Source organism: Triticum aestivum, chromosome 4A, assembly GCF_018294505.1.
Source record: "Triticum aestivum cultivar Chinese Spring chromosome 4A, IWGSC CS RefSeq v2.1, whole genome shotgun sequence".
In the NCBI taxonomy this organism is placed as follows: domain Eukaryota; kingdom Viridiplantae; phylum Streptophyta; class Magnoliopsida; order Poales; family Poaceae; genus Triticum; species Triticum aestivum.
Genome location: NC_057803.1, coordinates 596,637,733 through 596,664,019, shown reverse-complemented (window position 1 = coordinate 596,664,019; position 26,287 = coordinate 596,637,733). Strand labels below are relative to the sequence as shown.

General features: G+C 46.3%; 3 protein-coding genes and 1 pseudogene across 4 annotated transcripts; 1 reads left to right on the top strand and 3 right to left on the bottom strand.

The window, feature by feature from the left end:
- Positions 1 to 17,427: 17,427 nt before the first annotated feature.
- LOC123083983 (UDP-glycosyltransferase 73E1-like) lies at positions 17,428 to 18,008 on the bottom strand. The gene has a single exon (XM_044505815.1). The coding sequence runs from the start codon at positions 17,962 to 17,964 to the stop codon at positions 17,428 to 17,430; it is 537 nt and encodes a 178-aa protein (XP_044361750.1). The 5' UTR covers positions 17,965 to 18,008.
- A 308-nt stretch (positions 18,009 to 18,316) lies between these two features.
- On the top strand, positions 18,317 to 18,455 carry LOC123088705 (uncharacterized; annotated as a pseudogene).
- On the bottom strand, positions 18,392 to 20,718 carry LOC123087370 (protein PHR1-LIKE 3). 2 transcript variants are annotated; one of them, XM_044509367.1, is made up of 8 exons: positions 20,313 to 20,718; positions 19,683 to 19,852; positions 19,382 to 19,467; positions 19,197 to 19,282; positions 19,019 to 19,079; positions 18,901 to 18,933; positions 18,786 to 18,821; positions 18,392 to 18,683 (listed from the first exon to the last, which is right to left on the bottom strand). In XM_044509367.1, the coding sequence occupies exons 2-8, from the start codon at positions 19,849 to 19,851 to the stop codon at positions 18,645 to 18,647; spliced, it is 510 nt and encodes a 169-aa protein (XP_044365302.1). In that variant the 5' UTR covers position 19,852; positions 20,313 to 20,718; the 3' UTR covers positions 18,392 to 18,644. The 2 variants fall into 2 exon arrangements, with proteins under 2 accessions (XP_044365302.1, XP_044365301.1); XM_044509366.1 differs by having other exon boundaries at positions 19,683 to 20,718.
- A 263-nt stretch (positions 20,719 to 20,981) lies between these two features.
- Positions 20,982 to 25,535, bottom strand: LOC123087369 (chlorophyll(ide) b reductase NOL, chloroplastic). Its single transcript, XM_044509365.1, has 13 exons — positions 25,091 to 25,535; positions 24,777 to 24,845; positions 24,379 to 24,440; positions 24,171 to 24,257; positions 23,786 to 23,853; positions 23,634 to 23,682; positions 23,470 to 23,555; positions 23,072 to 23,129; positions 22,489 to 22,539; positions 22,200 to 22,250; positions 22,058 to 22,099; positions 21,336 to 21,446; positions 20,982 to 21,231 (listed from the first exon to the last, which is right to left on the bottom strand). Exons 1-13 carry the CDS (start codon positions 25,341 to 25,343, stop codon positions 21,184 to 21,186), a joined length of 1,035 nt encoding a protein of 344 aa, XP_044365300.1. The 5' UTR covers positions 25,344 to 25,535; the 3' UTR covers positions 20,982 to 21,183.
- Between the last annotated feature and the right edge of the window lie 752 nt (positions 25,536 to 26,287).

Below are 26,287 nucleotides of genomic sequence, written 5' to 3'. Positions count from 1 at the left end.
AACTAGCTGCTGCTACTACTGTTATGCGTTGGCCGGTGCCTTGATTTGTTCATTGCTTGGCCTTGTTATAAATACTACTCCATCAGTCTCAAAATAAGTGTCTCAACTTTGTATTAACCAACTTTAGTACAAAGTTGTACTAAACTTGAGACACTTATTTTGAGACGGAGGATTTGGCGTTGTGTTGCAGGGATTAGATATGTTGCGCTGGGTGCTTTCTTATTTTCTTTTGTATTTAGAGGGGCAATCTCTCAAATAAAAAGGAGCAAAGTGATGTTTGTTGCGCAGCTCTGGTTGTCTTGCATGTTCCAGTCTTAATGGCAACCTGTGGTGTGGTGTCTGCTGATTTTGTTCAGAACCAGTAATTTAAGGTTTAAACTTATGCTAGTTGACATAAATTTTTTAGTTGCCCATTTGGTTATATCTAAAACATATACTCATGTAATCATCATCTAAAAATGATCCTACTAACTTATGTTAGTCAAGGCTCAAGATGCATCTGTAGATAGTATCCTTGCTCTCCCTGCCCTGATGATGTGCTTTAGTCGAGGTATGGTCTTGCAGGCATAGGGCACCTGTAATCCCGCTATATGTTTTTCTACTTTCCTACTTTGTCACTGAAGTTTTTATTTTATTTCATTTCGAGCTTAATTGTGAGTCCCTTGTCAACCGCAATTGATTTCCCTGTCAAAAGCTGAGATCCCTACTGTTTGTTAATTATGTAGGTCGTTTTCTTTTATAATGATAAGAGCATTCTGTGAAGCTTGTGGTAATTTGAAAGCAGATTTCTCGCAGTTGTAATTTATCAGAGATTCTGCTATATATTGCCTAGTTGTTTGACCGCAGCTCGCTGTATTTGCCGTCCTCGCGGGGCGGGTTGTAGTGGAGGCGGTGGTACATGAGGGTGCTAGAGAGGACCTGCGCGAGCTGGTACTCCTCGAAGAGCGCCGGGACGCTCGCGGCCGCGGCCTCCTTGGCCTCGAACCAAGCCTTCTCCGCCCCCCGCGACGCTTGAGCGTGGGGGAGAAGATGCGGTCGAGGCGGTGGAAGTTCTGCGGGAGCGGGCACCGCGGGTGCGCACCTGCTCTCTCTGCCGTCCGTCCATCGGTGGCCGGACGATGGAGCTCCCGGCCTTCGTGTCGTTGCAGTACTTGCGGGGCCGGTCGTTGCAGTGCTTGCGGGGCGGGGCATATATACCAGAATCGTGTTTGGTTTACGGGCCGACCCTTTTTATCAGACCTGCTCTGGGCCATCCCATAAAACCATCGGAAAAACGCGCTTCACTGGAGTTATACGAGTTTTGCTAGAGATGCTCTTAAGCATCAAGGGCCACTACTGCAAATCTGCAACCCACATATCAACGCCGGCTGGAGATGCTCTTATTGACCAAGCAGGGGATCCAGTAGGCCGATATGTTCCCCTCACAAGCGCCCGAGCCGCATGCACGAGGACGCATAATGTTGAACTAAAACCATGACGAGTAATTTGGAACGGAGGGAGTATATCAGAGCAAGACTAGAAATGCAACATACATGTGTGTGCAAAGCAAACAACAACGAACAACTTCCTTGCAACTCTTGTTACACTCTACTGCCGAATATAATTACACCACTTGCTTCAACACACTACTATTACAGCAGACGCCGGACCGGAACCAAGCAGCCGGGCCACCCTGCATAAATACACAGTCGGTCACCCCGCGAGGAGGAGGTCTGCACAAGACCAAAATAGCCGGTCATCATCCCACCAAAGTCAAATAGGGCCCCAAACAAGACACGGCCCAAAAACTACGCTGCTACTACTACTACAACCCCTCAAAAAAGAAACTACTACTACTACAGTTCCTGAACCTGGAGCATCACAAGAACGATGCTACCACCATGTCGACGACTACTCAAGACATTACCAGGACCAAAACATTATATAGGCCACAGCCAAAGTGGCAGCAGCCGCATAGACAGACGGTCGGCAACCGAGCCATGACAACTCCTTGCTCCTTAGTCCTGGAAAAGCACCAGCTTGGTCCAAAAAGTAAACCTGTAAAACAGTAGCATGGCCGATGAAATACTCTGGCGATGAACACAAGGAACATTGCTGGTTAAGATAAGCACTTGCTGAAGCAATTTGTACTACTTCAAGTGCAACAGTGTAACCAACAATAATACATAATCTAGCTAGCTCCGTTACCTGCCAGGCTCATGGATTTTGAAGACATTTACATTAAGTGAATTTCTGGTAGAGATTAATTAACACAACCAAACCCAGGACAGAGCCATACAGCCAAGCACAGGATCAATATGCAGTCAGGAACTCAGGATTGAGCAAAAATGACCATGGACTAACCGAAAACCTACCCAGGACAGGTTTTTTAGCAAATCATCAATATTATGCTGCCAATAGATCAGTTCAACCAAGCAATGATTTTAATGCATAAATAAAACCAAAACAGTAGCCAATCTACTTGATAGAGCATCTAATCAAGTCAAGTAGAGAAAGAACTTACCGAAGTGCAACAATTACTAGAACCAAATAGGGCTCCAGCCAAGACACAGCAGAAAAACTACCCTATTACTGAACCTGGAGCATCACAAGAACAATGTTACTAGCATGTCAACGACAACTACTCGAGATGGCGCGCATAGAGATGTCTCGGCGAGCGAGCCATGTCAAGTCATTGCTTCTTAACCCTGGAAAAGCACCGACTTGATCCAAAAACGAACCTGTAAACAGTAGCATGGCAAGATCAAATCTCAATAACCTGGAAATACTCTACTGATATGAACACAAGGAACATACTAGTTTAGACAAGCACTTGCTGAAGCAATTTGCAGGAGCACAAAGATATAGATATATTGAAGTGCAACAGTGTAACAATAATAAAACATAATCTAGCTAACTAGGTTACCTACCAGGCTGATGGATTTTCAAGCCGTTTACATGCCAACTTGGGAGGGCAGGCCTGGCGCAGTGGTGACATCCTCCCCACTTGTGCCAAGAGGTCCTGGGTTCGAACCAGCCTCTCTGCATTGCACTGTAGCACGGGTAAGATTAGGTTCCTATGATCCCTCCCCAGACCCCATCTTGTGTGGGAGCTCCTATGCACTGGGTGTGTCCTTACATGCCAACTTTGCATGATAAACAGACAAGCTAGCTAGATAAGCAAAAATTCAATATTTCAAGATAAGCAGCAGCACATGCATTTCAAACAGGCCAACAACAGAATTTATACCTATATATAAGGCAGCATTGTGTTGACTCGCAAAAGATTAACCACTTTTATCTAGCAGTCCAGATCAGCACCAACAAGTGTAACCAGTGACACATATTATACAATCTAAAAGTTTTAGCCCTCCAGCCAACGTTCAGCACACAGCCCAGTCGAGACAAAAACCAGTCCCAGTGGTCATACCAAAAATAAGCAACATGTGGATAACATCAACTAAGAAATGACAGCAAGCGGTATAAACCATAGCACCAGGAAACGGGGTCGATGCCGCGTTCCACGACCCAAGGTCGATTGACCCATATCGAGAGTCGGGAACGACAGCGGGTCGACGTAGCTCGGTGACTGGGTCATGATCCTGTTCCATGGCTGCTGAGGCCTAATGAGTACCCAAGATAGCGGGCATCCCACCGCAGTCCGCCCGCGCGCCGTATGCACCATCTCCGTCCCGCCAAGTACGCCGGCAGCCGTCCGGATGGTCTCAGTCCCACACAGCCACTGCACTGCGGCCTGCTGTGCTCCGTTCTTCCATCGCTGTCATCGCCGCCTGGGTAATCGCTAGGGGAGACTCGGAGGCACCGCTGGGCGGGAACAGATGAAGGATTGGGATGACATTTTTTTAGGGGAAGGATTGTGGTAGGAGCTAGGATCCTACCCGGTCTAGGGCGCAGGTTGTACGGGAAGGAGGAGGGTTGACGGAGGTGCGATCGCAGCTGCCGGCGGCGGGGCGCCGTGGCGCAATGAAGAAGAGGCGGTGGCGCGCGGGCATAGTACATGGCCATCTGGAGATCCTGGGGTCCCCGAAGCTCCACGTCTACGCGAATGTGATCCGGAAGTCCACTGACGAAGAAGTCGGCCCGCTGATGTGCCGTCACGCCCGACGCGTGGCATGCCAGGGCCTGGAAACGGTCGGCGAAATCCTGAACCGTGGAGGTGAAGAGAAGGCGGCCTAGCTCTGCCAGGCGGCTCCCATGGATCGGTGGCCCAAAACGGAGGAGGCAGAGCTCGCGGAAGCGCTCCCAATGGGGCATGCTGCCCTCGTCCTGCTCGAGGGCGTAATACCAGGTCTGTGCCGCGCCGCGGAGGTGGTAAGAGGCGAGCCAGGTACGCTCCGAGGCGAGGGTGCGCTGCCCGCGAAAGAACTGCTCGCACTGGTTGAGCCAGTTGAGGGGGTCCTCCGTCATAAGTGGCGAAGTCCAGTTTGGCAAACCACGGCGGTGTCTGAGTCGGAGGCCGTGGCCGACTGGCTCGGAGATGCGAAGCAGCGAGGATTGGGGTGCCCGGTCAGTATGGCCGCGGCCCGTGGAGTGCCCCGCCGAGCCGAAGGGATCGCCGAACTGTAGAGTGGGTGCCGGCGGGTCTCCAGCCGACGTGTAGACGGGTGGCGGCGATGATCCGCTCAGCCAAGCCGGTATTGGGGACGGCGACGGCGGGAAGCGCACTTGCTGGTTCGGTACGCCTCCCTGCGAGGGTGACCCGGGCCCCGTGCTGGGCGGTGGTGGGGCCGGCAGCTGCGGCTGCGGCGGCACGGACCCGGGTGGCGTGGGGGGCGCCGCGAGGGCCGGGGCGGCCACTGTGGCCATTGAGGCGCGGCAGCGGGCGGCGGTGGGGCCAGCAGCTGGAGCTGCGACTGCCCGGACCTGGGAGGCGTCGGGGGCGCGGCGATTGCCGGAGCCGGCCACTGCGGCCAGTGGGGGGCGACGGCAGGCAGTGGCTGACCGGGCCAGTGGAGGTGTAGAGGCCCGATCGGTGCCGTGGTGGCCGCGTACCAGGGCAGGGCGACTGGCCCGGCTGCGGCGGCCGGCTGCCCGTAGGGCCCGGCCAGGTAGAGGCGTATGCCTTGGACGGCGGTGACGAGGTCGTTGAGGATCCCGGTCATCTCCGCCGGCGAGTAGACGGTGACGGGCGGCGCGGGGCGGCGGCGTCTGGCTGGTGGAGTCCATTGGCGCAGTGGGGAGAACCAGCGGCGTGGTGGAGAGAGGTAGCTGCGCGGTGGTGACGGGCAGTGGCGCGGTGGTGACGGGCAGCGGCGGGTTGGGTGGTGGTGCAGACATGATCGAAACCGAGCTATCTGATACCAAATTGGTAGGAGCTAGGATCCTACCCGGTCTAGGGCGTAGGTTGTACGGGAAGGAGGAGGGTTGACGAAGGTGCGATCGCGGCTTCCGACGGCGGGGCGCCGTGGCGCGATGAAGAAGAGGCTGCAGCGGCGCAAGAGGCAGCTAGGGTTAGGTCTCGAGGCTCCCTTTGGGAAGCCGAGCAAATAATGATTGCTTCTTGCTTGATTAGATTGATACATCTCCTCTCCTTATATAGAGAGGTTTAGTTGACTCCTAAGCAAATAATGATAAGATAATTGGGCTAAGCCCCTAATAACGATAAGATAACTTGGGCCACAACCCACTGGGCTAAGCCCCTAATATGCTGGTCATAACAGATTGGGGATGGCTTTGTGCCTGATCCGCGAGGAAGAAGCAGATGAGATGCGTCGACTACTAGTTAACTGACACTGACTTGTGGACCCCATATGTTCAATCTTTTTTATTTGTTGAGTTTTATCTTTTGCGAAAAACTGTTTGCCGAGAGGAAATCTCCCTCCATGCAATCGACGCGGGTCATCGACCCAAAATTAAGTGGATCGTGACCCACTTACCAAATTGGCGTCCCAGAGATGTATACCCCTTGTTCGCTCGGAAGACGACCCTCAACCCCGTTCCTCGACCCGGGCCACCCGGATTTGTGGCAACTATGGTATAAACACCTAGTAAATCAGAAACCAGCATCAAGAACCATATCCTATAGCTAGAACTAGAACCATAGCAATACTATTAAGTATGAATAACTCAATCTCCAGCTCAAGCCACATTAAATGAAATTTTGGTTCAAGGTTTAGATTAATTAATTCAACCAAACCCAGGACAGAGACACATAGTCAAGCACATGATCAATATGCAGTCAAGATTGAGCAAAATGACTGTTGACTAGCTGAAAACCTACCCAAGACTGGTATTTGAGCAAATCATCAATATTATCATGCCAATCGATCAGTTCAAACTAGCAACGATTTTAATGCATAAATAAAACCAAAACAGTAGCCAATCTACTTGATAGAGCATCTAATCAAATCAAGTAGAGCAAAGCAGAGCAAGAACTCTTTCTAGAAAAAACACATACAAGACTAGATATTCACAGGTTCATCATCACCTAGGGGATCAAACATCAATTTATCATCTTAGCAAATCACTTATGTGGACAGCAAATATCGAATACCGATATGCATGATTCAACTAGAACACGCTTGGATCTTCATAGGAGATCGAACACCTTACATCACAGCAAGGTAATAAACAAAATCAAACCTCATTTCTAGACAAACATGCATACAAGGCGCAGTCCAAGGAAAATAGGGAGAAATCATGAGAGAACGAGAGACCTTCTGTGGGACGCCGGTGGGGACACGGTGCTGTAGGAGGGGTCCAAGTCGAAGAAGGCAGGGAGACCATGTCGTAGTCGACGTCCCCAGCAGCAGCTCGGCAACATGTACACCGGCAGCAGGAGCTCCGGTGGACAGCACCAACACCAGTCCACCACAGCACCCCTGGAGGTCAGCACCACCGCCAGAGGACTCCACCACAACCACAACATCACCGGAACCTGAGCAAAATCGAATCAAGGCACACATGGATCAACTACAGATAGATAGTAGTATTACACACTAGTATGGCTGTTGATGAATCCCTATTTGCACTTTAGCTGAGACTGTGCAACATGGCTATTCGCCTATTCTTGATTCACAGAAACAGGGGAAAACTTCTACACACCAGATGAGCAAGACATGGACCTGGCATTCATGTCGATGTTCTCGGCAGTGGCTCAATCACCAGCAGCCTATCCCTGGTTGCCGCCGTCGGAGGAGCAGGAGTAGGTCGGTCTGGTTGTCGCCGCTGCGGTGCTACATCTACAGATGGTCCTTCTCCCGGAAGGCGAGCTGCGTCAAATAGACAGCCGGTCAGCGACAGGGCCGCGCCAGAAGGCCTGCACCAGACCAAGATGATCAAATCCCTCTCTACTACAAACTGGTCATATATTACAATAATGGGTAAATTGATACTAGCAAAGAGCATACTTAGGCATCTGCTTGCTACATGCAAGTTTATACCAACATGACACAGCTGGAAAAAAGTGCAAGCCTTACAAATGTTTTGCGTGCTTCCTTCAGCCAAGAATATGACCGCTAAGCACAACCATCAAAGATGTGCACAACATGAAAAACCAACATATTCTGAGGTTAGAAACTCCTATGCTATCCGAAGAAAGCAGAAACAAAAAGAGTGATGCCAAACAATAAAGAATTAATGTGCGTGACTGCAAATGCTCCAGATTTTGTTTGTCAACACAATTATCAAAATTTCACAAGAGCAATGAATCAACATGGATTTAAATTCCTATCTTAGTGGTAAACTCATTAAACATGGCAAATGAATAAAACAACACCCAGGTTGGAATCCCCGCTTACTTATATTGTTCCGGTAAGACATAACACATTACTTATATAGTTCCAAACTACATCGACACTCACACTGCCCAAACCTTACAGCAAGAGAGAAATCACAATATATTTACACACAATTACCAAACAAACAAATCAAATTACTAACGAGAAATCTATCCACCAGTCGACTGGTGGTTTGTAACAGACACGTACAACGCACGAACCGTACAATTCGCATCTCGTGGCAGCGACCGACCACGCGCATGTGGCAACAGATTCGCTTCTCCCGTGCGGCTGAGTCAGCTTTTTCTGCAGACCGACAAAAAATGTCACAACATTGGGAGTCGAACACACAACCCACTAGTTACAACACAAGCAGCCGACCATCTCGTCTGGCTCTTTCACATGCCTAGGCACAGATTAGCTCTTATCTACTTTCATTCTTCAGGATTTTTAAGCCCTCTTATTTTAACTCGTTCGATTTTTCTTTGGAGTTATTGCATGCACACATGCACGTGAGTAGGTGTATGGGGGTGCATGTAAAATCATATCAATGCGTGATTTGAGGAGTCAGAAGAATAAATCATCAACAATAAACTACATGCAAAATTAACCATCACCTGACCATTGAAGGAGTTAATGCCTAAACTTGCACGCATAATTAGTAGCTGGTTTTTGATCCGTAGGCCCTATGGTAGCATGGTAACTTTACAAATCATAGAGGTGATAACTCATGTATTAATAACAAGGTAATATACACATTGTAAACCTGATAGCCTAAGTAAAAACCGTGGTAAATTTTTCTAGTTAGTTTTTTTTTTCAAAATGGTCATAGACCCGGGGAAAATGAAGGTGAATCTGATAATCTATACACACCGTTGACCTGATAACCCACGAGTATTAACAACATGGTACTTCTGCCTAAATAGCATGATAATATATACAATGCGGGCATGGTAAATTATGCATAGACACATGGTAACCTAGGCCCAGAGAAAAAAAATAGTTGTTGAAACCACACCCCTGATAACTTCTTTGGAAATAGAATGGTAATATATGCATCGTAGACCTGATAACTCAGGTATAAACATCATGGTAACTTTTTAAGTCGGAGGGGGGGGGGGATAGTTGTTGAAAGCATACCTTGGTAACTTCAATGTAAATAGTATGGTAATATAGGTATCACACACTTGACTTATGCACAAACACCATGGTAACTTTAGACCGGGGCAAAAAAAGTTCAAAACATACCCACGATAAATTTTGTATAAATAGGTGGTAACATACGCACAACAGAGCTGATAACTCAGGCATAAACACCATGGTAACTTTGAACTGAGGGTTGTAAATAGCGTGGTACTATAAACATCGTATACATGATAACTCATGCGCAAACACCACCATAATTTTGACCTGAGGGTGGGGGGATGGGAGGAAGTTGTTTGAAAATATAGCTCCCTCCCGATAACCTCCATGTAAATAGCATAATAATATACACGTTGTAAACTTGATAACTCACGTACAAAACACCGTTGTAACTTTGATCCGGAGGAAGGGGGAGGGTGAGGAAGTTGTTCGAAAACATACCCTCGACAACTTATGTGTAAATAACGTGGTAATATATGGACCATGTGCATGATAACACACACAAGCAATGCGGTAATTTTTGTCCCGGAAAAACAAGTTGATTATGTACCATGGTAACTCACGTATAAAGAGCATGATAATATACATACATCAGAGCTGATAGCTTACTTAGCCCATGCCTGGTAACTATTTGCACGGAAAGAATCGTCAGAACATATCGACACGTGATCTAGTTTACTAGATCTCATCGCGGCGGTTTTTTTTGCATGAAAATGATTTTTCGATCGGACAGACAGTTCACGCTATGAAAACATTTTAAAGTTTGAAAATAGGGAAGCATCTAAGATGACATCCATTTCCCCCCTAATGCATTCATGCATGTGCATTTGAAGCAAAGGTTTGAGAAACTATTTTTATGCCCCTGTGATTCCTTTGAAAACAACATGATAACTTACGCACAACTGACATGGTAACTTGCATAGCAGACGTGTGGTAACTGTTTTCCCGGAAAAAAAAAATCGACGGAACATATCAACATGAGATCTAGTTTCGAAGGTCTCGCCGCGACGAATCTTTTATATAAAAACAGTTTTTTCATCGGAGCAACGGTTCAAGCTACAAGACATTTTGAATTTTAAATTTTGTTGGAATCTTTGCTGACATCAGCATTTTTGTCTCACATGCATGCATGCATACTTAATTAAATCAATTGGAGCTAATTAGCATAGGAGAGTCACCTGGGCTACAAAATTGTTCGCCTGGATGCGTATATGATTGGCTGCATGTCGTCCGTATCAGGAGAAGTGAATCCTACGTGAATAGACTCGTGCGGATCTATTGCTTAAAGTCCAGTCGACTGGATGTTAGCACAGTCCAATTACTAAACAACATTACACTTGTTTGATAAGCATTAGTTAGATTTAAACACAAGAACTAACTAAACAAATAACAATTAGCAGAACAATCTTCGTTTCTCACATGCATTAGATCTGCACAACAAATAACTGCCGATCTATTTATTTCTGAAATCAAAGTTGCAGCTAGGGATGTCAGAACAGGAACACGACCTTTATGACGTAGCCGGTGACGGAGCTGAACAAGGTGCGGCAGGAGCTCCGGTGGACACCACCACTACTGGAACACCACGGGAAAACCACCGTGACCTGACCAAAATCAGCAGTCCAACCACGGCGTCGTCGGAGAAGAGCGGCAGCAGGAGCTCCGGTGGACAGACCACCACCGGAAGGCACAACCACACTGGAACACCACCGCCACCGGAAAACCACCGGAACAGCACCGTGACCTGACCAAAATCGAACCACAGGACGCATTCAACGCGGATCCAGTTCCAAGCAGGCGTATACAAGACTGAATCGAGGTTAGGCGGGAGGGAAAAGAGAGAAAGCTGCTACCTTTAATGGAGACGAGGAGGCGGAGCTTGGGGTCGTCGGAGCAGCGAGGCCGCCGCGCCGGAGAGGGAGCACGGTCACCAGCCGGTGCAGGAGGGAGGCGAAGGCGAGCACCAGGTCATGGGACTGCGCCATGAGGCCCCGCGGCGGCGCCAGCGCAGGAATCTCCTCCTGCTGCTGCAGCAGCAGCTTCGCTAGGGTTTTGGGTCCGGGAGCGCACTGGGTCGGCGGGGAGGAGAGCCGGCTTCGGGGAGGTCTACCGGCGGTGGAGGGGAGGGTGTGGCCAGCGAGGCTGAGCTGGGGTGAGGTTGGCCGGCGGCTCGATCTGGTTCGGGGTGGAGGGCGGCGCACGGGAGAGAAAGGAGGCGGCGGGGGAGAGAGGGGAGTGTGCCTCCGTGTGCCGCCGGCCGGACGCCGCCGTGACCGTGTCCAACTGGGCGTGTTTTTTTTTTAGAACGAGGCGTGTTTGGTAAGCTGGGTCGATTTTGGGCTCCCTGGGGCGTGCCCACACGAAAACGGCCTTTGGACCATGCTCTGCCCCCGTTTGGTAACCTGCGTTGCACAGCCTCAAAATTATCCTCACCTGAAGAAAAAAACATCCTCAAAATTATCCTCAAAAAAGAAAAGAAAAACTGCCTAGATGCAAGGTAGCTGTTTGGTTAGATGTCAAAAAAAAAGTACTTAGCTGTTTGGTTGGCTGCTTGTTGCTATTTCTAGCACAGGTATGTCCTCATCTTTTTCAAAATTGGTGTGGTTGCCACCAGATCGCAATCACACATAGAACATGTACTAATAAGTATAGTAGCAGATTGATTAAAAAAAAGTATAGTAGCAGATTTTGATGACAGATTAACAACAAGTAGCTAGTTTAGCCTATCAAAACGTCGTATATTTCTGAATGGAGATAGTAGATAGTACTCTTAAGTTACTGTCGGGTGCATACCTAAGCAACCTGACAACTATTTACACTAGGGGAACACACTCCTAGCCCAAAGAAGATGTTCTACGGCCTCTATACGCCAGCATCACAACATCAGCCCCATTATACATCATGAGCAGCAAAAGCACTCATCAATAGTTCATCAGGGGTGGCATTCACTCGGCATGGTGAATGCATTGGAACACCACCTCCATAGACGTGGTGGCCCTGTACATCTGAAGGTTGAACCCATCGTTCTTGTACTTGAAGACGAGGGTGTCGCCTTCGCGCATCTTAATCTTGGCAGCAAACTTCTTCCACCCCTTGACGAACACTGGGCTGTCCTCCAACCACTGAATCTGCACGCGCCACTCGTAGAATCTACCAAGGCGGATCGGCACCTTCACTCCCTTGTCCGCGATCTGCAGCTTCTTCACCGGCAACTTCTCCATTGCCAGCAACACGACAAGGGATCCGAGGTCTAGGATGCCAACCTACACGTAGAACCGAAGTGGTTGCTCTGGACGCCGGTGTAACCAAGGCATGCAGCCGCCCCATATGCTTCTTCGGCACCTCGAACTGTTGCACCTTCTCAATGAGGACTGGTATCACAGGCCTAAGCTGGACGCTGGTGCTACCTCTTGAGCATGCATTGGTTTTTCCTTGAAAAAGAAAGGGTGATGCAGCAAAGTAGCATAAGTATTTCCCTCAGTTTTTGAGAACAAAGATATCAATTCAGTAGGAGGTTACACATAAGTCGCCTTGTACCTGCACAAACAAACAAGAACCTTGCAACCAATGCGATAAAGGGTTGTTAATCCCTTCACGGCCACTTGCAAAAGTGAGATCTGATAGAGATAATAAGATAAATATTTTTGGTATTTTTATGATATATATTGGAAAGTAAAGATTGCAAAATAAAATAGATCGAAAACTTATATGATGGAAAATCGACCCGGGAGCCATAGGTTTCACTAGTGGCTTCCCTCAAGATAACATAATCTACGGTGGGTGAACAAATTACTGTCGAGCAATTGATAGAAAAGCGCATAGTTATTAGAATATCTAGGCATGATCATGTATATAGGCATCACATCCGCGACATGTAGACCGAAACGATTCTGCATCTACTATTATTACTCCACGCATCGACCGCTATCCAGCATGCATCTAGAGTATTAAGTTCATAAGAACAGAGTAACACATTAGGCAAGATGACATGATGTAGAGGGACAAACTCAAGCAATATGATATAAACCCCATCTTTTTATCCTCGATGGCAACAATACAATACGTGCCTTGCTGCCCCTGTTGTCAATGGGAAAGGACACCGCAAGATTGAACCCAAAGCTAAGCACTTCTCCCATTGCAAGAAAGATCAATCTAGTAGGCCAAACCAAACTGATAATTCAAAAAGACTTACAAAGATAACAAATCATACATATAAGAATTCAGAGAAGAACCAAATATTGTTCATAGATAATCTTGATCATAAACCCACAATTCATCGGATCTCGACAAACACACCGCAAAAAGAATTATATCGAATAGAGATCTCCAAGAGAATCGAGAAAAACTTTGTATTGAGATCCAAAGAGAGAGAGGAAGCCATCTAGCTAATAACTATGGACCCAAAGGTCTGTGGTAAACTACTCATACATCATCGGAGAGGTTATGGTGTTGATGTAGAAGCCCTCCGTGATTGATTCCCCCTGCGGTGGAGCGTCAGAAAAGGCCTCGAGATGGGATCTCACGGGTACAGAAGGTTGCGGCGGTGGAAATAGGATTTCGTGGTGCTCTCGGATGTTTTCAAGGTATATGAGTATATATAGGCGAAGGAAGGAGGTCGATGGAGCCACGAGGGGCCCACGAGGGTGGGGGGCACGCCTACCCCCCTGAGCGCGCCTCCCTACCTCGTGGCCGCCTCGTTACTTCCTTGACGTCCACTACAAGTCTCCTGGATTGCGTTCGTTCCAAAAATAACTCTTCCGAAGGTTTCATTCCGTTTGGATTCCGTTTGATATTCCTTTTCTGGGAAACACTGAAATAGGCAAAAAACAATTTACACTGGGTCTCTGGTTAGTAGGTTAGTCTCAAAAATAATATAAAAGTACATAATAAAATCCATTAAACATCTAAAACAGATAATATAATAGCATGGAATAATAAAAAATTATAGATACGTTGGAGACGTATCAAGCATCCCAAGCTTAATTCCTGCTCGTCCTCGAGTAGGTAAATGATAAAAACAGAATTTTTTATGTGGAATCTTTATTGTGGCATGAATGTTCAGATCCGAAAGATTCAAGATAAAAGTTTAATATTGACATAAAAATAATAATACTTCAAGCATACTAACAAAGCAATCATGTCTTCTCAAAATAATATGGTCAAAGAAAATTATCCCTACAAAATCATATAGTCTGCCTATGCTCTATCTTCATCACACAAAATATTTAAATCATGCACAACCCCGATGACAAGCCAAGCAATTGTTTCGTACTTTTGATGTTCTCAAACTTTTTCAATCTTCACGAAATACATAAGCGTGAGCCATAGACATAGCACTATATGTAGAATAGAATGGTGGTTGTGGAGAAGACAAAAAAAGAAGATAGTCTCACATCAACTAGGCATATCAACGGGCTATGGAGATGCCCATCAATAGATATCAATGTGAGTGAGTAGCGATTGACATGCAACGGATGTACTAGAGCTATAAGTGTATGAAAGCTCAACGAAAGAAACTAAGTGGGTGTGCATCCAACTCGCTTGCTTACGAAGACCTAGAGCATTTAAGAAAGCCCATCATTGAAATATACAAGCCAAGTTCTATAATGTAAAATTCCCACTAGTATATGAAAGTGACAACATAGAAGACTCTCTATCATGAAGATCACGGTGCTACTTTGAAGCACAAGTCGGTCGCCGCTCATTGATCTGCTCTTCTCCCCGCAACACGGTCGCCGCCGGCCTTTCCCCGCGACCCGCCGCCTAGAGAAAAACGCCAGCTCCGTCCGCCCGCCGTCTCTGCTCGCTCGCAGATGGCGTCTGAATTATCCCCTTCTTCTTCTTCTTCTTCTTCTTCTTCTTTTTCTTCTTCTTCTTCTGGCGGCTCTCACTCTCGGAGGGGGCTCATCTCGTGCCTGCACAGCCTCAACTGCCACGACGAGGAGGCGTCTCTTCCCCACGATGACGATTTGCAAGAAGCCACGTGCGAGCTCATCGTCGGTTTCCACGACGACGCGTTCCGCCGGCTCCGGCTGCTCTGCAAGGCCCTGCCCGACCTCTGCGGCCTCCTCAACACCGCCGGCCTCTGCCTCGGCCTCCTCGACCCCGTCTCCAACATCATACTCAACACCCTCGCCCTCCTAAACCCCAAAACCAAGCCCCTCAGCGACGACGCCGCCGCCAAAACGGGGTCCAAGAAGAGACACAGACCCGGTTTCGACCCCTGGCACGAGGTTGCAACCAGGTCCTACCACAGTCTCATGGCTTTCCTTGTGGCATACTTCGGATGCATCAATTATGTATGGTATTATAACTGAGATGTCACATAAGTATGCGTGAGCAGAAATACAACTTGTGTGGCTTTGATCTCCAAGAGCTTAGCTAGCTATCATTTGTTTGCTACTATTCACATTTCTGAGAAGAACGACCACGACATCTGTCCTTCCTTCTTCAGTCACACCAGAAGCTAACAAGAGCTAGCCAACAACACTTTCTTGAATACTGGGAGGCGAATGGCCAAATCATTTTCTCCTCATGCCGCCATCTATTTACATGTGATAATGCTCTCTCAGCGGAGCTTGAAGCCTGTAGAGAAGGGTCCGCCCTTGCAATTGAGTGGAGCGCACAACCGTTTATCCTCGAGACGGATAGTTCGGAGGCGGCGGCCATGATCTTGCAAACTGATACTAATCGGTCTATCCATGCTGGACTGGTACAGGAGATAAAAGCAACCATCCATGGTGAGCGGGAAGTGAAGGTGATGGTTGTAGGGTGCGGTAGTAATTGTGTGAGTCACGAGTTAGCTCGAATTGCTCGGACATGTGTTAAAACAGCTGTATGGCTGCGCTCGGGACCGGAGGAAGTTGAAACTTGTGTGCTTTGGATCATCTTGATCCACCTTGATTAGTGAAAGCTCTTTCCAACCGCAAAAAAAGGTGGTATAAACCATATTAGCAGGAAGCGGGGTCGATGTCGCGTTCCATGACCCAAGGTTGATCGACCCAGATCGAGGGTCGGGAACGACAACGGGTGGACGTAGGCCGGTGACTGGGTCACAATCCCGTTCCATGGTTGCTGAGTCCTAATGAGTACCCAAGATAGCAGGCATCCCACCGCAGTCCGCCCGCGCGCCATATGCACGCCAGGTACGCCGTCGCTCCGAGTCTCCGTCCTGCCAGGTACGCCGGCAGCCGGCCGGATGGTCACAGTCCCACACGGGAAAAAGGCTAAAATAAACCTTGAACTCGTAGAGGAAAGCAAAATCAAACCCTAAACTTCTAGTCCCTGAGATCAGCACAACGCGAACTCTTCGACCCTGGTCTATTTTGAACCTTGAGCACGTTCCCAAACAGGGTCTGCGGACATGACAGCTCAACCCCGGGACTTGACTGCGGCCGTCCACTCCCCCGACATAAAACTGTTTTGTGCTTTCAAGAATATTTGGATTTCAAAATTATTGACAATTTTCAAAAAAAATATTAAAAATGTTGTCAAATCTCGATGTTGTGGAATGTGGTTAAATATTTTCGTGCTTCTCATCTATCACTAAATGTAGGTTGGCTAGGGGGAGCGGTTCTAAAGCACGAGCACCCAAGTTTGATTCTCTTGAGTAGGTCTAGTCGCGTCCGGCTGCAGCCAGACCTACCATGTAGACCATCCCTCTGAGAACATGCTCAAGGTTCAAAATAGACCGGCCCGGCCCAGTCGCGTCCGGCTGCAGCCAGACCTACCATGTAGACGATACCTCTGAGAACACGCTCAAGGTTTAAAATAGATCAGGATCAGAGAGTTCAGTGTGTTGATTTCAAGGATTAGAAGTTCAGGTTTCGATTTAGCTTTCGTCTACAAGTTCAAGTCCCTCAACGGCCGCCAAAGCTCACGTGGCCGTCACATCGCGGCCTGTTGTGCTCCGTTCTTACATCATCGTCATCGCCACCTGGGTAGTCGCTAGGGGAGGTCGGAGACTCGATGGCACCGCTTGGCGGGAACATACGAAGGATTATTGGGATGTCATTTTTTAGGGGAGGGATTGGGGATGGCTTTGTGCGTGCTCTGCAGGGAAGAAGCAAATGAGATGCGTCGACTACTAGTTAACTGACGCTGACTCCATGGCACCGCTTGGCGGGAACATATGAAGGATTGAGTTTTATCCTTTGCGAAAAACTGTTTGCCGAGAGAAGATCTCCCTCCATGAATCGACCCGAAATTAAGTGGATCGTGACCCACCTAAGAAATTGGCGTCCCGGAGATGTATACCCCTTGTTCGCTCAGAAGACGATCCTCGACCCCGTTCCTCGACCCGGGCCACCCGGATTTCTGGCAACTCTGGTATAAACACCTAGTGAATCAGAAACCAGCATCAAGAACCATATCCTATAGCTAGAACTAGGACCAAGCAATACCTTAAATATGAATAACTCAATCTTCAAGCCACATTAAATGAAATTTTGGTTCAAGGTTTAGATTAATTAATTCAACCAAACCCAGGACAGAGACATATGGTCAAGCACATAATCAATATGCAGGTATTAACAGAAATTTTGGACTAGTAATTGGTCCAAAAAACTCAATCCTTGCACGCCGGTAGCCGCAGGAACCCAGGGGCCGCGGTGGGCATTTTCACCTCAACCGGCTCCTCGGGGATGAGGTGCCAGTAGGGGTCAATGGCGGCATAGGCGTTGCGAATGGCCGCGGCATGGTGCTCCGTCTGCAGGCAGAGAAGGCAGTAGGCGGACATGCCGAGAAAGCTGAGCCGCGGGACGCCGAGGCTGGCAGCAAGGCCGGAGGTCCACGGGTGGCATATGTCCGACACGACGCACGTCGCGGGCGGCGCGTGCGTGCGGAGGTGGCGCTCCAGCGGGGCCAGGAGGCGCGACGCAGCGAGGATGTAGGCGGCCTCCTGGTCTAGGGGGATCTGGTCGACGTCGTCCGTGCCGGCGAGGTCGAGCGGGAGCTCGACGAGCCGCACCGGCAGGCCCGACGACTCGACCACGGGGCGGAGGCGCGCAGTGTAGGACGGCGTGACGACGATGCTGGCGAGCGCGCCGTGGGCGGCCAGCTGCAGCGCGGCGTCCACCGCCGGGATCAGGTGGCCGTGGTGCATCAACGGGACGAACACGAACTGTGCTTGGCATCCTTATCTTCGCTTCATACGTCGTGTGCTTGACATCCTTATCTTCGCTTCATACGTCGTGTGCTTGGTTTCTGGAGATCAATCGCTACGTAGGAGCCACGACTGATCGCACGACTAAGCAGACACCTGTATGGCAAGTGTGTTCCCTCTACTGTTATATGGCCCTGAAATGTACTACTATAAGACTGACCAGGTCTTGCCTTTGGATGATAGTATATGCTTGTCCACTGTCCAGGCTAGGCTATCAGCGATGGTACCAGGCCAGATCACAGCGATTGTTAGACGAAAACTACAACAAACAGGGCTAAACACGGTTGCCGATCTGTCTTGATAGCGAAGCATGAAGATGCTTCGCGCCACCAAGAGTAGTATCTGTTCTTATCAGTTCAAAATCTGATGTGTGGGGCATGTGCCCACAACGACGTTAAATTTATTTTTCACAGGGGCTAGGCGCACCCCAACCAAATTGAAACCAATATAGTGATTACATAGATGCAGGCCAAGATGGGAGTTAACCATACTGCTGAAACAGGGAAAGGGTTTCAAGTGTGATAAAAGGGGATCGTATATGAACCGTACCGCCGGTCCGTACACCTTACAGTAAACAAGATGGTAGATAGGTTTTCCGAGAACAATGCTGGACAATCCATTCATGCCTGGATCGCATTCATCAGTTCGTTCTCCATCGTCTGCATCAAAATTTATTTTTCGGTTTATTTCACATAAAACAAGAGCAAAGTGTTGTAGTGTATTAGCATATAAATATAAATACGCATATGCTTTCAATGTACCTGCAACTCATCCACGGAAAATGCGTTATCCGCCATCTGCAAGAGGTGACGCAGATCACAGATCACACCTTCACATAGATCAAGTGCATTTCCAGGCATGTGAAGAAAACTGTACCTCCGTGTCATCCATAAGCAAATAGCTCACCATCTAAATCATAGGTAAGATAGACGCAATTAGGAACAGGTGACGAACGATTTCCAAATTTTCAGTTGAATAAAAACAGAATTTAGACCTCCATTCCAGTCAGATCCATTGCTGCATCACTGTCCACCACCATCTCAGCCTCAGATGTCCTGCACACCAGAACAAGTTACAGAACTTATGAACAAGCACGGCAATCAATCAGCAGCCAGTTCTAAAATAAATAAATAAATAAATAAATAGAGAACACAGAGCATGCGGAACCATACACATTATCCACTCCCTTGCTTGGTGATGCAGTGCTTAGGACATCCGGCGGAGATTCAGCTCCTAAGTTGCACTTCTCCCTGTATCTCTGGCACGCAAGAGCAAGCCAAGTGTGTTGAGATCCCGCACCGCGGAACGAAAACCCTCAAAGTATATCTATGAAGAGCTGCAAGAGGGCAGGAGGTACCTGAAGGTGGCTCTTTATGTTCCAAATTGTGAGACCTGTGACTCCCATAGCTTCCATTCTCTGCTTCACCGCAGTTGGCTTCGCCTCTAAGGAATTGGCGGCACAGTGGAACAGAACGGCATCAGTTTCATCAAGAAATTTCCGATCCAAGGAACAGAAAAATGAATCGTTTGGCATCGTATGCCTCTAAGGAGTTGCAGGAGTTGAATAGCACAGCATCAGCTTCATCGAGAAATTTCAGATCCAAGGAACAGAGAATGAATTGTTTGACATTGTCTGCTCAAAGTTCAAGAAACCAAACCATAGGGGCCTCCTTGATACTCTACAGCTTCCACGAAGATCTTATGGAGATCGTCGGTCCAGCGAAGTAAACTCCTTGTCGGCTGCATTGCCCTGAGAAGGCAGCTGGCCAGTATGCCTGACATGTAAGAAGAGTCGCTGTTTTCTGTCGGCTTGTCGTTGGACATCATTCTGCAAATCAAGCTCACCACGTGTCAGTAAAGATCAAGGAAATCAGAAAAGATTACATTGTGCAACTCTCTTTAGAAGCAAGGCATTGCAAACTTGCAAAAGGACAATACAGTATGGCTGTGTGCATCAGGATGATGCAGAAGCCGGGGTTATCCCCTTTCCAAAAAAAGAAGGATGCGTGCATCATGATGATGCAGTATGGCTGTGTGTTGAGATTCTGTAACTAAAAAGACAGAATCAATCGTAAAATTTGTATATTTCGTTAACGTGGGCATGTGCCCATATAGATACAGAAAATATTTCCAAATACAAAGTGGAGATCAAGCAGAACATCAATTCTCTGGCATCCTATATTAGAAAAAAGAATGCACTAAAATACCATAAGAGAAACTAAAACAAATTGTGATGCTCATACCAGTATGTGCGAGGAAGCAAAAGGAACCGGGAATGTATGTCATACCTTTAGCAAGAAGAGTGAGCGATAGTGTCCTTCTCTATAAAGCCAGTCACCCTTTTATACAGTTCTTGTAAGAGACTAACATAACTCATCACAATTCACAGTTGTTTTGTATGGATGGAAAGGTTGGCAGAGAAGTAAAGCTTTCTCAAAATGGTAAGGAAGCAACAAGGATGATTATCTAATATGAGCATACGCTGCCAAATCCACGAATGGTGCACATCACATTAACTTATCAGGAATGTGATAGAGACGTAAATAACCAGAATGATAATTTAGGTGCAGTAGTAAGTGTTGAGGTTGACTTATCAGGCAATCTGGATGTGTGAGATGTGATCAAAGTCCTATCCTATTACGCCAAACACCTAGCAGCAAGGTAGCAGCATGCCAGCATGAGTGCATGACCATGTCCTGTCGTTGCAATGCCATCCTGCATGCCTTTCAACGAAAAAAATGTTGTACAAACATAATAAATTGATCATAGGTGCTTAATTGCACGACGAACTCGCCCCAACAGATAAGTTAGGCAAGACTACACAAGTTATAGGAAGTAACAAGGAAAAATGGCTTCAGCCTTAATGTGTAGGTGCATAGATGTATCATGGGCTCCTCTTGCATTGAAAATGCAACATGCAACTAGATCACAAGGTCCATAAATAATCCAGTGAACTGTGAATGATTCAATCAATGACAATAAATTTGATGAGGTTTAATCAAATTACATGTATTGTATATATGAGTAGTACATTGTTGTGCTCTCAAGATGCCCTTGGGGTGATACATCCTATTTTTACAGGAAAAGAATGGACTTCTAAAATATGATAACAAGAATATCCCTAGGTTTCTTCTGGGTTGGAAGATGGCAGTAAGAAAACTAATCCTCGGCAACATACTTGTTCCTACGAGCACCAAAAGCAATTCTCTGCAAATAAAATCAGGAAGAATGATTATCACAGTAAATTTGACATTGGTTGGGGATGTCCAAGATTAATAGAAGACCCTCCCCAGGTTTCAGATAGTTCTTACTGAAAATATTCTGGAGTAGGCTTTCAAGCCTGTGAGAAAGCGAATGTAAGTCGGCTTCATGGATTGCTTGGTAGGGATTTCTCTGATGTTTGGAACAAGGTAATCCGCAACCTATTTTAATAGTCAACATGATTATTATATTACCCACATTACCAAACAGATCATATGATTAAAAAGTGTACATAAATAACATTAAGCTGAATCATCAACAGATATCCATCACAAAATGAAACTAGAGGCTATCGCTCTAAAAGAAAACTGTGCCTGACATGGATAGACTAAGATTTTTAAGCGCAGTTATAAGCTGCGAAAGCTAAGTTTGCCAATTTATATTAGATCAGCTATTCCTTTTGTGCACATTTGATAAGTATGAATGTGTGTTCACCCTGAAACTAACATATGAATCACATATGTATGCTACCATTTTTGAAGAACTTCGTGCTACCATTTTTCAACTTTGTTAAAGCAAGCACAAAAGGTTAACAGCCCTTCGACAATGCATCACAAATTTCAGGAACGTATAAACAAGTCTGGAGACCACGTTCAAGCTAAGTGGTCGGACGCTTCTACACGTCATATGGACACAGGCCTAAAGCAGCTAAAAATTATTACTACTGCAGCCAAACATAAGCTTTAGAGTTTAGAAGAAGAGTCAACATTGTTCTGGAGGAAAAGGACCAATGGCCCTGTAAAAAGAACAGGAACAATGGCATAGCTCTCACCACATCAGGAGTTTCAGCTAATATATTGATGAAAAACTTTGCCTGCCATCAGTAAAATTCACAATTTAGTAACCATGAATTATCTTATCAACAATGGCAAAAAGAAAAAGAATGTCAGAAAGAAATTGTGTCTATCCCTTACTTGCTTTGTGGTAGCACCAGACATAAGAAGATCAGTCGTAACCATGCCAGGCTGCAAAAATTAGTTATGTACTTACTGTTAGTGTGTGACTATCCTTTTCAGAGTTGTAAACAGAACTTAGAAACAAAAGGCGATCATTTACTTATACGGATATTCCATTGACCAATACTTACAACCTTACACAAACTAGTTAGTTAAACCACGCCAACTTCTAATTATCTTTATGCGAGAGAATAATTAGGAACTCTAGAATACAAAAGAAAACTAAAGAAAGGGTGGAGCTGTGTACCGATAAATTATGCACCACGACATTATTCACTTCATTCATCTGCAACTCAGCCTGCAATAAGAATCATGTTATCTTCTCCACACAGTTTCTAATAATGCTGCAAAGCTGTGACCTGCACCAGTATACTGCCTTGATTTATTTTGCTTGCTTGTACTTTATGTCTTCTCTTTTGGGTTCTCACAGTTTTTGTGGGGTTTCATCTCTAGCCTACCCCAATTTGCTTGGGACAAAAGGCTTTGTTGTGTTGTGGAAATAAATGTAAACTTAATAAAGATCCGTGCCACTTTGCCAAGTTCAAGCACACAGCAATAAATCGCCTATTATTTTCTCTATGGATGATTAGAGCTTTACGATTTCCCAAATATGAGTTTGTGGGAGCAACTACTTGGGAATTTAACATGACTCTAAATATTGTCAAACAGTAGTTATCTCATTGTACTGTTGAATGTTTGTGCTTCGAGGCTATCGACAATTTCATGAGGTTACAATACAGCAAATAGTTCATTATTTCAGAATGCTTCATTGGACTGCTCAAACAGAAACTAATCATTTCAGGTTAAATCGCCACACATGTTATCTTTACCTGTAGAGACTTTGTAAGGTGCACCACACTTCTCTTCGTTGCACCATAAGCGGCAAACCTGGTGATTATAATAATAATTACTTAAAATTCAAGACTACTAGTTCACCAAAAGATGATTGAGTCTGTCTCCTTAGTATTTCGTTTTGTCCACAACTTTAATTTAATACAAATAACTGATACTGCCATATGGCCATGCAAATTCAGTATGTCAAGTACAATACACACATGTGGAGAAGAACGGAAGGAGATACTTATATCAGCGTCAAAAGAACAGGACATATCGCACTATGTTCAATTCCTCAGGTTCAAACTATATGAGCAGTAAAACGAAATCATGTGACAGCACACTCAGCTGAGTATCCAGAATTACTACATATGAGAACAAACGGAAATGGTACCTTGGGGTTGGCCTTCCATCAGAGCCAGCGCCATCAATGTTAAATATGTGACCACCTCGAGGTTGGTTCCACATCATATTTATTGCCTAAGATGGCAAGACGATGAATGTTGGAATTCTTCAGCAGTCATCATACTATACGACAAATTGAGTGGAAAGTAATACCTCGCGACAGCATAGCATCAATCCAAGAGTGTTAGTGGTGATCACCTCACTGTTAAATCAAAGAAAAGGGTCAATGAATTATTGGCACTCGAGGTGCAACTGAATGAAGGTGTGCTTGTTCAAGCCTTGTCAATATAGAGATAGAGAATTACATTAGAGCCTCATCAGAGGTTTCCACCAATGGTTTGTAACTATATGCATTTGATCCGGCATTGTTGATCTGCATCAATAGAAATAATTCATAAGAAATTCCAAAAAAAATTATGACATAACAGAGCCCTTCAATTTAATGCAATTGAACTTTAAACAGTTACGGAAAGCTGACTATCAATTTCCAAGCACAACAATGAGGATTGCACAGCACAATTCATACATCAAGCACTGAACTATCAAATATTTCAAATAAGGGTAAGTATGCAGTGAGCATCGATGTCATTTCATAGCGAGTGGTTGTCATAGCTATACTAAAACAGAACGAACAGGAATGAAAGTGCATGTGCAATGCAAGTGTTTGGTGAGGGAGGGGTGACTATGTACCCAAATATCAATATACTCCAGCTTGTCACGCGCAAAATCCACAAGCCCCTTCACATCCTTTCCTTCTCTAACATCACAGACAGTCCCCTATCATAGCACAAAAAAAGGAGACTATGGAGTTAAACGTGTTGCACTGTACTATTTTGACGATTTTTATGAACAAAACTTGAATGAAAATATAGGGACCAAGTAGCTCAGCAGTAGGTACCCACACATGTTGCTCTCCGAATTCCTTTTTCAAGTCATTTGTTACAGATTCTACCCTTTCAGCTGTAGAGGATAGAGTAGACTGCATGTCAAGAAAAGACTAAGCTGGTATAAATCGGAACTTGCATGTGTCCATTTCATTCTTTATGGAAGTTGTCTCAACAATATCGAAACATTTGATTTGTTTGTCATTTAGAACAATCATAAAAAGCCTCTTTGAACAGATCAATGATCTAAAAGAGTTGGAACCTGCCTAAACGCGGATCGTATATATTATTACAATATATAAGTGCAGGAACTGCTAAACGCGGATCGATTTGACATGCATCTTAAACATCAATTTGTTTTATGAAACACCTAAAGAAAAGTAACAGTTAAAAGCAGGTGTTTCTTTCTAACCTGATCTTGAGCATATTACAACATTGTCACCAGCCTTGAGGAACTTCCTTGCCAGCGCGTATCCTATACCTGTTGAAGAAGATGCATCCAGAGGTCACTGAGCAAGCAAGAGCTAACAGATGTTAACTGAAGCCAATCAATGTAATTTCGACAAGTGATGTGTTACGCCTCTATCATCCTCTACAATGTACGCCACGATTGAATCACAAATCAATCCTTGTCCCCAATTTCAAGCTCGGCCATCCGTCCATTGATTGATTCAGCGGAACTCTTGTTCAGAGACAAAATCGGTGTGAAACGAACAAAGGCAGCACCTTTGGTGGAACCGGTGATGAGGACGTTGTAAGGAGGCGCCATGGGCTCCCTCCGCGGCGGTCCTCCGCCGCCGCCGCCGGAGAGAGCCTCCGCCCGGAACCACCCCACTGGTTCCCGGGGCCGGCCCCTCGCCGCCAGCCCGCGCTGCCACGGACGGCCGGGGAAGAAGGCTGCGTCGGAGGGCAGGCGGGACGGCGCCGGGCCCGCGCGGGCGGCGGCCCGGAGCGGGAGCGAGGCGGCGACGGTGGCCATCGGGGAGGAGGAGGCGCCCGGGCGAGCGAGCGAGCGAGCGACGCGTGTGCGCGCTGCGGTGCTCTGCTCGCCGAGATAACGAGCCGGGGAGAGCCTGGCGTGCCCGACGGCGCGATGGCCCGCACGTCAGCGTCGGCGAGCGGTCCGTCGTCCGCGAACTCCCGGGGTTCAGTTGTCGTCTTCCTCGTCTCCTTTTTCATTCTCCGACGAACAAAGTTCTCAATTTTTCTTTGTTATAAAATCGGCCGATCACAACGCAGACGATGCTTATCGAAAAATCGGGTTAAAGTTGTGGAGTTTTAAGGTCGACGAAACCATCACAGACCCTCGTTATCCATAAAAATGTCGCTTCTCACTGAAATAATAATCCGTATATTAATGAAAACGCACGGCGTCAACTTTATGATTTTTTTATATGCTTAATGGATGGTGATAAGTGGTATTATCCGCCTTAATCATCCAACTACTGATTGATTAATGTCGGTTTGAAGTAGTACCGCTAGTTGGCATGAAGGGCTATGTAAAACTTTTGCCCATGCAAAAATCTACTCCCTCCATTCATAAATATAAGTCTTTTTAGAGATTTGAATATAAACTACATATGAATGAATGTAGACGTATTTAAAATTGTAGATTCACTCAGTTTGCTCCGTTAGTAGTCTATATAAGAATCTCTAAAAGAACTTGTATTTAGGAATGGATGGAGTAGTATAAGAAAAGGTAGCTAAATTCCGAACTTGTTTTTGGTTTTAGCGGGTTTAATGGACCGTAATATGATGGACCGTAATATGATGTGGTGTGTATTTGTCGCATTCCGAGTACTGGGTCAGGTAGGTGTTCCATAGGTTTGAGCAAAATAGTTCGATCGATCACGGCCACAAAATTCAATTTAATAAGAAGGTAGGCAGTATCCCTTCGCTTGCATGCAAGGGCACCGGCCGCTA

What these genes read in the sequence shown, in the direction of transcription:
- LOC123083983 (XM_044505815.1), bottom strand. Translation starts at nt 17,964, where the DNA reads ATGCACCACGGCCACCTGATCCCGGCGGTGGACGCCGCGCTGCAGCTG.
- LOC123087370 (XM_044509366.1), bottom strand. Translation starts at nt 19,851, where the DNA reads ATGATGTCCAACGACAAGCCGACAGAAAACAGCGACTCTTCTTACATG. An exon ending in TGGATCTGACTGGAATGGAG is followed by an intron (nt 18,934 to 19,018) that starts GTCTAAATTCTG and finishes CCTATGATTTAG; the next exon opens with ATGGTGAGCTATTTGCTTAT. An exon ending in TTTCCGTGGATGAGTTGCAG is followed by an intron (nt 18,684 to 18,785) that starts GTACATTGAAAG and finishes ATTTTGATGCAG; the next exon opens with ACGATGGAGAACGAACTGAT.
- LOC123087369 (XM_044509365.1), bottom strand. Translation starts at nt 25,343, where the DNA reads ATGGCCACCGTCGCCGCCTCGCTCCCGCTCCGGGCCGCCGCCCGCGCG. An exon ending in TCGTGGTGCATAATTTATCG is followed by an intron (nt 22,251 to 22,488) that starts GTACACAGCTCC and finishes TAATTTTTGCAG; the next exon opens with CCTGGCATGGTTACGACTGA. An exon ending in CTGGTGCTACCACAAAGCAA is followed by an intron (nt 22,100 to 22,199) that starts GTAAGGGATAGA and finishes TACTGATGGCAG; the next exon opens with GCAAAGTTTTTCATCAATAT.